The sequence below is a fragment of the Strongylocentrotus purpuratus genome, unplaced genomic scaffold (genome assembly GCF_000002235.5).
Source record: "Strongylocentrotus purpuratus isolate Spur 01 unplaced genomic scaffold, Spur_5.0 spur5_scaffold_21, whole genome shotgun sequence".
Classification (NCBI taxonomy): Eukaryota; Metazoa; Echinodermata; class Echinoidea; order Camarodonta; family Strongylocentrotidae; genus Strongylocentrotus; species Strongylocentrotus purpuratus.
In genome coordinates, this window is record NW_022145607.1 from 14,541,727 (window position 1) to 14,554,617 (window position 12,891).

General features: G+C 36.5%; 1 protein-coding gene across 1 annotated transcript; it reads right to left on the reverse strand.

Annotated features, from left to right (window-relative positions):
- Positions 1–2,406: 2,406 nt before the first annotated feature.
- LOC593181 (tetraspanin-3) lies at positions 2,407–8,115 on the reverse strand. Its single transcript, XM_030994169.1, has 4 exons — positions 7,993–8,115; positions 4,593–4,784; positions 2,971–3,069; positions 2,407–2,571 (listed from the first exon to the last, which is right to left on the reverse strand). The coding sequence occupies exons 1-4, from the start codon at positions 8,113–8,115 to the stop codon at positions 2,407–2,409; spliced, it is 579 nt and encodes a 192-aa protein (XP_030850029.1).
- Positions 8,116–12,891: the final 4,776 nt, after the last annotated feature.

Consider the following 12,891-nt stretch of genomic DNA (forward strand, 5'->3'; position numbering starts at 1 on the left):
AATCTCTCCGGCGTCATTATTATGCAAGGCTCAAGCTACCCATCAGTCATCGCGTCAGATGTCGTCCACGTCGTCGTGTATCAGTAGGGACGCCAGCCACGCCCTCCAAGGATCGACATCGCGCGGTTCGACGCTTCATACGACTACGCTGGGCGTAAACCTCTACATACCGAAGCGATAAGTCTCGCAAACTTTTATTTTCCTAATATCATTTAGGACGGCCGATTAATAACTCTTAATGGCAGGGGGAATACTTATGCACATATTAGTTATTCCATAATTTGATAATTTCACCTTGTTATTAGTTTGTGCGTGTAAAATTATTGAGATGGTTCTTTACACTGATTTGACAGGTCTATGATCCAAGACAGAGATATATATAATGAAACTCATTAATTTAAAAATAACCTGTTTTCTAGCATAATTTATTGTTACGCGGAGTTGCCTACCAAAATTCGTATGATTATTTTTGCTTTTACTGATTTAAAATGAATTAATTATATGCTGTTTAACCCTCTATAACCCACGCAAATTATAGCCCTGTGCCAAGTTGTATTTTTCAACTGGTAGTTATACCAAAGGCTACAAGACTTATTTTACATTTTCCAGTATAAAACTACAATATACCTGTGATAAAAAGCTTCTTGTGTAGACAATGAAGACCGGAAATGGGTTATTACACAAAGCTATTGTAAGGCACAGTGCAAATCCTTCTATTAATTGGTTCATATTATTTGTGCCGATCGGCGAACTTGGCAAATAAAAGGTCAAAGGGGAAGTCCACCCTGATATTAATTTGGTTTGAATAAAAGCAGAAAAAATAGAGAAAATAATTAGTGAAGGTTTGACGAAAATCCGATAAAGGATAACAAAGTTATGAATTTCTAAAGTTGTAATCGATCAAAGATAAATTGGCAATTTGTGACGACACTTGCGAGCTGATCTCCCATTTAATTTATGGTAAAAATTCCATAAATTTACTTTTTTCATGATTCTTGATTAAGGAATGAATATATTTCATAGGTTGTATAAAAACATTTGTCTTATAATATATCGACGGCAAAGATTCGGTAAAATAATCTATTTTGAACAAATAAAAATACATTTATCAATTTTTTACCATTACTTACATGAGAGATCAGCTCAGCTCCCAGCCCCTCTCCCCCCCCCCCCCCCCCCACATCAGAATAACCCAATACAGTAAGGGTTAACCCATTTTTAATTGCAAAGCATTGCAACCTTACGGGGAATTATTGTAGATCATTATTCCCCTGTAACACATTATAACCATATGGTGAAATATAAAAGATATTGTTAATCATTCCCCTTAACCCATTCATACCCTTCGGGGGAATTATTGTAGATCATTATTCCCCTGTAACCCATTATGACCATACGGGGAAATATAACAAAAAAGAGGAAAACATTCCCCTTAAGCAATAGATACTTTTCGGGGAATTATAACATATTCTCCGCAAGCTACAGTTATGGTTAAAAAACTTAAAGGGAAGGCAAAAAAAGTTATATTCTTCATTTAATCTTCGAATTCGGATTTGAAGCTACAGAACATTAATTTATTTCCAGAAGATATTATTGACCGAAATACTAAGTGATTGGGTCTTTCTTGTGACCACCATGAACATTGCCCTTAAGTGCCAGTTTTAGATGATTGCGCTTCCTTCCCCTTAAGTCGCAGATAGAGTTATTATTATTATTATTATTATTATTATTATTATTATTCAAATCGATCTTTCAATATTTACAAGGGATTGCTCATATAAACAGCTCCCTCGACATAAATTAATTAAAATATAATCAGAAGCATTCATTCAAGTTAACAAATAGACAAATATGTTGGAATTATGATTAATGATTAAAAATATTATCAAATATACTGATGGAAAGCACGATTTCTGACGACCGCTATCATGTTGATGTACGTGCATAGATGTTCATAATTCGAGGGGTTCGTAATAATTATCATCAATATAAGCATCACTTCGTTTGGTTGGGAGTAAATGGGTTGGAAATGCTCGCTCAGAATGGTGGAATCCACTCCAAAACGGAGATATACAATCATTTCTTAATAGTTGATTTCTCTCCTTTGTAATAAGAGAGAATAAGAAATCGAAAATACAGTCATAAAAAACGAAAGCAGAGAAGATGTTTTTACCTCAAAAATGAGAAGACCAAATGCAGCGCCTCCAATGGCAAGGTAATAATTGTTTATTGTAGCTTTTGTGGCATGCACACAACCCTACAAGATAGAGAAACCATTAAGACGTCATTTGAGATCATGAGCCTAATTTAATAGGATGAATAGAAACCAAAATGACTGATATTAAAGTTGTATGTATAATGTATAATTATGTGTCTATTGAAACGGAAGTCAAGTCAAATCAAGTATCAACTTACATCTGTCCAGACTCGATTTGGGTAGTCGGGATTTCCCTTGGATCCACCAGTACATTCTTCACCATGTCTACAGCACGATGGGGGTACAGCAAACCCCGGCTGAAGATGCTGAGAGGTCTTGTAGTCCTTGTACCAAGATGCACCGCAACACTCGAACTGAAGGGATTGGTAGAGTAAAATTCGACAAAGGAAAATCAAGAGGAAAACGTTCATTTTCACTTTGTTACATAATACCTCAAATATGAAGAAAAAAAAAATTATAAAGAACATATTTTAAAATTGTAAAAATAAAAGATTGTTTTTCTTTTTTATCCTTTCCTCTTCTATTTTTGTCTTCCTTTTTTGTTTTCACACGTTTAGAGAACTAATAACGAAGTGAAGAAAAAAATAATAATGATATCTTGTTTTTCTTTCTCCATTTGTTAAGTGGTAGATTGATGGGGAGGGGGGAGGGGAGGGGGGAGGGGAGGAGAGGTGAGGTACGTGACCCTGAGTCTATTTTTGTTGCACTGATCGTCAATGTAAAATCATTGTTTACATATTGCATTCTCTTACCGTATCCTGAACGTCATCTACGGCTTTGGTTGTACCATCTTTCACACCATAGGTCTCATTTATAGCTTTCTGCATGCCCTTCGTCATATTGTTCGCAATCTAGAGAGAGAGGGAGAGATTAAGAGAGAGGGTGTGAGGAATAGAGAGAGAGAGAGAGAGAGAGATAGGGTGAGGGAGAAAGAGAGAGAGAGAGAGAGAGAAAGAGAGAGAGGGGGGAAGAGTATAGGAGAGAAGAGACAGAACAGAGATATCTGCCGACCATGGATAAACCACGCAATTTCCTAATTTGGTAAATGTTCACACCCCCCCCCCCCCCCATCACCCACCTCCGTTCCCATCTTTCTCGTCGTAGCTGACGACCTTTGACATATAAATAAAACTAAATAGGGTTCAATGTGTAATTGCACTCATACGGAAACATTCTTATCAGCATATGGATTGATAGAAATGGATCATAAAAATACTTGGCAACATATTGTTATTATCCCTTTTTATTGGACCAATAATATAAACTTAGCATGCAAATCACTTTTTTAAATGTTACTTCTTTAGTATAAATATCTTCCAACACACGATAAGCAGGCTGCTTGAATATGTTATTAAGAACAATGAAAATGAATGTGCCTAAACAAATACATGTACGTATCAACAACTTTATAGTAGCTGCCGTGAAGATGTTGGTAGGTTAAACAGAATAACAAATAGATGGCACAGAATAGTTCCAACAAACCTTTCAAACCTTACAAATATCGATATTAATTAATATGGATTGGACACACGTTATACACATTATATTTAGAGGCCTATCAAAACAAATGAGTGAAATGCTTACGTCACCACTGAAAATAAATGTCATGATTCCCAAAGAGCTTTCCGCCAGTACGATCAGTAGCAAAAAGATAAAATACTGCAGAAAGAAGTTTGTTAATTTAAAGAAATTGTTCTTGGTAAGTGCGACAACATTAACAACATTTAAAGGGACTGTATTATACATTATTTGACTAAAAGAAACATATTGATTCGTAATTTTAGTATTGTGTACATTCAAAATTGCAATAGGTCTATTCATTTCTACCCAAACCATATCATTATCATCACTTTCATTATCACCATCATCACCATCATCATCATGATGATTAACATCATCATTAGCATCATCCTCATCACCATCATAATCACCATCATCACCATCATCATCATCATGATTATTATTATTATCATTATCTTCACCATTATCACCATCATCATCATAATTATTATTATCATCATTATCACCATCATCACCATCATCATCATCATGATTATTATCATCATCGTCTTCATCATCAGCACCATTATCCCTATCATCATCATGATTATTATGAACATCATCATCACCATCATCACCATAATCAACATCATCATCATCATCACCACCATCATCATCATCATCATCACTATTAACATCATCGTCATCACCATCATCATCATCATCATCATCATCACTATTAACATCATCGTCATCATCATCATCATCATCACTATTAACATCATCATCATCATCATCATCATCATCATCACTATTAACATCATCATCATCATCATCATCATCACTTTCATCATCCACATCTCGTCTTCCTTACCAGTTTAAGAAGACACGAGCTTTCTTTCAGGGTGCCGCAACATCCCGAGAATCCGACGACGAAGATGAAGAGACCGATACTAATGGCGGTCCATGAGACGGTTAGCATCGTGTCGTCGGCGAACAGGTCCTGGTAGTCATTGTAATTGACCGTCACGTAAGCCCCTACACCGATCAAGACTAGACCACAAAGCTGCGATTCAAATTTAATAAAAGAACAAATACATAAACAAAACACAAACAAAAATAACAATCACCATACACACTTATCAACTTGTTAGCGAAAAATTTGAAACATTCCGTCCTTGTTTTCACGAAGTGACGGTAGTGAGGAAAATCGTAACGCAAAGTGAATGCAATTTTTTTTCACTACCGTCACTTCGTGAAAACAAAGTTTTAAAATGCCCGAATTTCGGGCATTTTTAAACTTAATTTCAAGTCATTGTCTAGTCATTGTCGGTTTGTTTGTTGGTTTGGGTTGTAGGACACCTACCCCCTGGACAACCACCCCGGATAACCACCCCTAGGATAACCACTCTCTAGGACAACTACCCCCACTAGCACAACTACCCCCGGGACGCTACCCCCAGACAACTACCCCCTCGGACAACCACACCCTCCAACACAATTACCCCGCCGGACAACTAACCCCCAGACAACTACCCCTAGGACAACTAACCCCGGACAACTACCCCCACACAACTGCCCCCTACGACAACCATCCTCAAGGACAACTACCCCCGGTCAACTATCCTAGGGGGTAGTTGCCCGGGGGTAGTTGGCCTATAAGAGAATATTCAATGTCATGTGTATTATCATAGATTAGGTTCATGGTGCTCCATGAGCTTAAGCGGGAATATTTAACTATTATTTATCATACTTAATGGCTCCCATGCATAGCTGCTGACACTATGTTCAGCTCTACGCCACAAATTTATTCACAACTTCAAATTCTGAACAGTCCACCACCGTTCCATTGTGTATTGGACTTGGTGCCATATGCCATGTCTAATGAATTACTTATACTTCACGAAAGTGCTCTTGGATTTCGCAGCGACTACACACAACGATATTATGCGTTCTCAAAAAATACGGATACACACAGATTTCAGGGGCCTTGATTTTTCAAAAGGGGAAAATCTATTTTCAAATTCAGGGCAAAATTTTGAGGGGATAAAATGATGAGAATATCATTTTTCAATCTAAACTGTGTACATTTTCGTCTGAACTCTTTAAAGTGTCAAAGTGGCATTATTTTTACACGAAGATACAACGAAGATACAACAATACAACGAAAATTAAAAACGCGTCTACACACAAGGTAATGAATGGAATATAACATTTGCCTTAATGTGGGTACACATTAAAATCAATATTTCAAATAAGCTTAGACACGTATACGTGTAATAAAGCCAACTCACCCAAATACAGAAGTTTAAGATGAACAGGAAATACTTTGCAATCTTTGGCCCGCAACCAGCAACCATGTTGATTTGAAATCTAGAAAACGCGACGAACAAACCAAATCAGATCAGTCAATCAGGTCACCGATGCATGCTTATAGCAATCGTATAGAGAGACTGAACAAGTCCTTCAAATGGTGCGACCTAGCTACACGGGTTATTTTAGTATCAAGCCCATGTCACACCCAGTTTCCAATAACGAAATCTACACCTATTCGTATAATAAAGGCTGGCTGTATTATCCAACTTCATGAGAAAATTTAAATTTGACATTCATAAATAAATTTCATATTGCAACAAAACACAAATAATCATTAGAAATACCTTTCTCCTAATTATTCTTCCCAGACAATCCCCCCCCCCCCCCCCGTCGAGTTTGTTACGTTCATGTAATATCCCCCCGTATGGGAAATCCACAAGTCCATAAATTAGCGACAAATGCCACTTTTGAAGGGGGGGGGGGGGGGGAGGTCATCACAGCCTCTTACTGCCATTATTGGTTATCTAATATTTATTAACTGAACATCCTGTAAGGATATGATGCCAGAGCCAGAACAAAATCAAATCAAGAAAATACTGCATTTCACTGTACTAGTTATTAAAATCTTTTTTTCGATCATACGCCTGATAAGGAAATATCATATCAAATAGCAAGTGTCATATCAAATATTATATACCTCACTTTAGAAATCCAACCATCTGATTGGTCGAAATTGGAGTCGTCAATTTAGCCATTCCCGTAAAACCCCAAAACCGGTCAATACTCTTTTGAAAAAAAGCCCCAGGGCACTTTTCAAAAGACTATTGACCGTTTTTTTTGTCATTTTACGTATATGCGTGCAATCTCAATGGGGAGGAGTTTAGCACACAAACTCGAGTGGTGTGCGATCAGACACCCTATTAAGACTACGTCTCGATAGCGTAAAAAACTTGGTTACCAAGATTGGTAAGTCGCACATATATTCTATGACCCTTTTCGGTAGCCTATATAAAAGTTATAATGACTGCTTTAATATTCGAGGCATAGTTGTTTTTATACGCTCAAGGGGGCGGGGGGGGGGGGGGGGTTACATGATTATGCTATCGATATCACGATCACGTAACCTCCCCTTGAGCGTATAAAAACAGCTATGTCTCTTATAGCAGTCATTTTTACTATATAATCATATGCATAATTTGCACGTGTTGCAATTCAATATTTGACTAGTAATTAACGTGGGATTTCTAGATACAAAGTACAAAGATCATTATATATACATTGTACTGTTTTGTACTAATAACAACAAATAATTCCAGTTTAGTCTATACAGGTAACGTTGTACGAAGAGAGAAATGGAGATGGTCTAAGAAGTTGAGTACTACACAAAGTTGGAAAATTCTGTGCTGATTTTTGTTTTGCCTGTAGTTCTATTTTTCTAAATGTAAACGCTAATTACTTTTCATACGTTTACTTTCTTTACCTATCAATAACAGAACGCTGTGTCATTATTACGAGGAAAAAAAGAAGTACACTGTAGAAGCTCAAGCTTTTGAGCCATAGTACGTTTGCAAGGACTGGCGATAAATAAACCAAACAAGTCAATTGCAATAGCCTTTCCCATCATATATCGGAATACACGAGCATTGCAATGACTATCATGTAATCCGAACATGATTTTTATGGAATGTATTAAAGGATATTGGTATTGAAGTTGATTCCTTGAACGTCTTTACGATCGTGTTTCATTATGAAACACAACAAGAAAGGGCTCTCTGTTTTAAAAAAAGATAATTATTGAAAGATAATTTTTGTTATTATGCCCGCGTCACATTGTCCCGAAGTTGACTCCAGATGGACACACGAATATGGAATTTAGAATTCCGCACGAAGATGGCTGGAAACCTGGTCAGCAGCCGATCAACAGCCGAAGCAACTACGATGCCTACATACGGTCATACGATAGCGCCCGAACCACACACGAAGGCAACACGAAGATGTAAATTTGTAGCGATATACTTCTTTATTGCTTGCAGCGAGGAGCCATTGCGGTCCTTCAACTCGGTGATTGCTGTAGCAACCATCTCGTAGTTAAGTAGTTTACCCGCAGGCCACACGAAGGCTACACGATGGCTACACGACGTCGTATTGAGAGTACGATGCGTACCGGTGCTCCCGGTCAATTTCAAATATTTCAAATGGCGCGTAAGGCCATTCCATTGTAGCTGCGACCATGAAAATCTTAGAATATGCAGTTCTGATGTATAACTTCCAAACGAGAATAGCAAATCGGTCGATTGTAGTATAAAAAAGCAGCATTGTTTTAAGGCTAAAGTAATGTCAGTCTTGAGAAGGCGCTATACAACATAAAGAGTTTATTCTTTACACTTTCATCACTTTAGACTCGATTTCAACCGCGACAACTATTATTAAATATTATTATATCGGATATGGTTCCAATATGTTCATTTGAACCAAATTCATGGCCCCAGACCAAAACATTGTAATACCTTTAAGCAAGCAATACTTTTTCAGACTGGTTATACATTTGGTGTTACTTTGTTGGAGGGGGATGGGGGAGAGGTTCTTTAAATTGTCGTTTCAAACATGTGTCTCTCTTGAATTCATTTATAATCATTCTTGAGTGTGGGGGAGAGGTGGGGCTTCAATAAATTGAAGAAAGTGGGCTTGAACGCCCCCCCCCCTCTCTCTCTCTCTCTATATATATATGTCTCTATCGTCCTACTATACACACGTATCACGTTTAATATCAGTCTCACTCACAACTCATTATTATGCTGCCCTTCATCTACTTTTACTTGAATTATCGTGTTTTTTGTTGTTGTTAAGATATCGCCTTTTCCCTTTCGCTTTCTGTCCCTACCATCCTGAAAATGTTATCCTCTCCTCCCCCCCCCCTGTCTCTCTTTCTCTTTCTCTATTATTGTTGTTTTATTCTTGTAATCTGATGTTATATACATTGTTCGTCCTTCCTCTCATTGCATTCACACACAATGTTAGGTTAAGCTGATGAAAACAGAACAAGGAGAAATATGCCCTGGGCAAATGAACCTTAATCAATTTCTATTTAAAAAAAATTGATTTATGTTACGAATAGACACATTTGATTTTTCAAGATAGTGTTATATTAATGATATATGATAGAGCCGTAGTAAAAAAAAAATCAATATCATACTGTACATGTCATTGAAAATGGCAATCATGGCAATATCATCCAGTCTTGTCGAACAGCATTGAGAGTAACAAGAACATTATCTTTCCCAATGGGAACTGACGAAATGAAAGCATCATCATGGCACGTACAAAATAAAATTAAAAATATGATTTTGTAAATACGTTTTGTTTTTAAAACTGCGGTATAGGCTATAAACGTTTCTGCTATACAAAAAAAGAGTGGTGTGTACACGTAAACAAAATACATGATCGGTATCTCCTGAATGCGTGCAATAACTAAAATTAATTCAATTCGATATATTTAGATATGATACATTTACGACATATAACGCAAAAGAACGAAAAGGAAAATACAGAAACTAAATAAAACTTGAAGTGAAATTAATTTAGTGCATTGTCTTAACATATGTTACATTTACCATAGATTAAGAAAAGAAAAAGAAAATAAGGAAAGAAAGTAAATGAAACTTTGAATTGCAATGCTTTTAATTCAATGCATTTATTCATATTACATTCACGGCATAGCAAGTCAAAGTACTATATTCATAATCGATTTAAATCATTAATGTCAGTTCAAATAATAATATCTTTGCAAATATTTTCTCGAGGTTAAGATAATAATGTAATTTGCGAATCATATTGTTATATACAAGAATGTTTTATACATTTTATGGTTTCTTATCACGTAATATGCATCAATTAGAGCACTTTACATGTATGTGTAATTACTTTCGCCACTCAATAGCAAATTTCAGGTCATCAACAAATGACGAGTCACCCCTTATATTGTCTCGCTCTCCCTTATCGCAATATATTATGTTGCAATAAGGAAGAATGATTATAAATTGTAGTAAGAATAGCGAGTAGTTAGGGTTAAAAAAAATTAAAATCTTTCTTTGACATAGATGCTTAGTTCTATCATTGTCTTCCAAATAACATGTGATATTGCAATCATTATGATAATATATTATTTGTAAGTCAGAATCAACAAGTCATAAATATTTGTCAATCCATTACAACAAAAATTGTATCCACCCCTTCATGCTTGCTTTACAGTACACGCCGAAAATCTCCGCAACACGATTACACGATTTATTTTTAGGATTACACGGTTTACACGATTCACCTGAATCGTGTAACTGTGTAATCGTGTAAATTTACACGATTGAAGAATGTCGCTCTGAATCGTGTAATCGTGTAAATAGTTAAGTGCATTGGTCGGATGATTCGACCAGATGTAACAATCGTGTAACTGTGTAATCGTGTAAATTTACACGATTGAAGAATGTCGCTCTGAATCGTGTAATCGTGTAAATAGTTATTAGGGTTATAAGGGCATTGGTAGAACGATGTGACAAGCTGCAACAATCGTTAAATCTTATCCTGCTTACACCAATTGCTTTATACACAACTTACCTTCAGTGTACATCAGTTAATTACTGTACTTTATATTCGTGTATAAACCTCAGCACTTTCCACTAACATGTATCGTATACTAATCCGTGAGACAAGGTAGGAAAACGTCAGAAACAGGAAGACATGATAGATGAAATAGTAAAGGAAATAAGATAGCTACGAGGAGAAGGGAACATATAAAAGGAAAATGAGGGTTGAAAGGCACGATAAAGATAAACAGAAAAAAAGAGAGAAAAAAGGGAAAACTAAAAAGTTGACCGGAAGAAAAGAAAGAGTGAAATAGAGTGATAAAAAAAAGAAGGGCAAAACCTAGTAAAATTAACAGAAATGAGAAGGCTATGAAACGGAGAGGAAAAGAGACAAATTAATAAGGTAAGAGGGGAACATAATGAGGGAAAGAGAGGCGAGAAAGATATGGGGGAATGGAAAGATATTGAAAGAAAGAGAGAGAGTGAGAGAGAGAGAGATAAAAAAAGCTTTAGTTGAAAGAAAAGGGGCACCGATCAGATTTTAATAGGGTCATTTATCGGTGTTGATGGGGGCATTTATCAAAACTGAAGAGGGGCACTTCTCGTACTTAAAGAGGGATACTTACTAGAGATTAAAAGGGGTGTGTGTCAAAAGAAAAGGAGCACTTATCAGAGTTGAAAAGGGGAAGGGGCACTTTTACAAATTAATAGGGACACTTTTCAAAGTAAAATAGGTACTTTTCCTACATACAAAGGGGCACTTTGGGGAAACTTGAAAAAGTGGGGGACACTGTGCCGCTAGCTAAACGTAACTCAAAGACAGTTGGCCATTCACTTATTCTATTCATTCTCGGCTTGCAACTGTTCCCTACACTCTGTAGCAGTGGCTTACATACTTACGTACATGTAATACCTATTGTTCAGGGGGATCCTATGTTCAAGGGGAACCCCCTGAACAATAGATTTATGTAAGGATCTCTGCCTGTAGCTAGGGCAACGGCCTTTGTCCCCGGCGAGGGTCAATGGCAGGCCACATTCACAGTAAGCTTCTTTTGTATGTGACAGGAAGTGTGCCCTTAAGCCTTGACCGTAGCTCTTTATACATATAGCTGAATAATGCAATGTTGTAAAAGGTAATTTACGAAAATGAGGAACGCTAACAAAGCAATAAGTGATCAAAGTCTAAGGCCCGAATTCACAAAGGAGGTTTGTCGACAAACCTTGGTTTTCGTGCGTCATATGACGCGTTTTTACAAACCAGGTTTGTAAAATGGATAATGATTGAATAAAAAAAAGTATAACGATATTCATAGTAACGAATGAGCTGGTGAACGTTATTCTAATTGGTACAGCCTTGTAATGTAAGAGTATCACAACATACTTAATTATGTTAGCCCTCCTTTACATTTTGTAATCATTTTTACTTATTTACAACTTAGGAATAACAAAATTCCCCCCTTCCTTCGTCGTTCATCGCTTTTTTCTTTTTTCGGGAAGTGGACTGATTTTTTTAACTTTCAAACATTCTATAATAAAACTAGAGACAAGACACTGAAATTAAAAATATATACAAGAGAAAGAAAGCGTAATCTTCGCTATCCCCTCGTATCGTCCACGTTGTCCTCGTTCAACCAAGAAGTAACTTCTTGCTTTTACTGAACTAGACGTCCTTAACCTGCTCACCATCACCACTGAAAATAAATTGTAACACAATTCCAGCGAGCAATCGAATCGTGTAAATTTTGAATCGTGTAATCGTGTTGCGGAGATTTTCGGCGGGCAGATTACACGATTACACGATTCGACCTGAATTGAGGAATCGTGTAAATTTACACGATTACACGTTTACACGATTCAAATTTCGCTTCATTGGCAAAAAACGAATCGTGTAAAATAAATGGTTACACGATTCCCGCGAGCAGTCGAATCGTGTAAATTTTGAATCGTGTAAATCGTGTTGCGGAGACTTTCGACGTGTACTGTATATAAAATTAGTGTTAATATCAAAAATATTCTGGGTTTATATACCGCTTAAAATATCGGTAATGTTTCTTAGCACTTTACAAATATAATTATTATGTTACTTTTACAATATTTATGATCATTAATTTTCAGCATGCCCACAGTTTTGCGTTTATGATTCTCGTTGGTTGATTTTTCTGCCATTTATTCTGAAATGCCAGTATTTTTATATTCTTGATTATTATGAAGATGTATGAATCGTCTTAGCATCGGCTGGCGTCGTGTGAATTGGCTAATATTCACGATGTTTGATACGAA

Coding starts and splice junctions, on each gene's coding strand:
- LOC593181 (XM_030994169.1), bottom strand. CDS start 8,115: ATGGTTGCTACAGCAATCACCGAGTTGAAGGACCGCAATGGCTCCTCG. Junction 3,070..4,592: donor GCTCGTGTCTTCTTAAACTG/GTAAGGAAGACG, acceptor CTCTCTCTCTAG/ATTGCGAACAATATGACGAA. Junction 2,572..2,970: donor TAGATGACGTTCAGGATACG/GTAAGAGAATGC, acceptor CAATCCCTTCAG/TTCGAGTGTTGCGGTGCATC.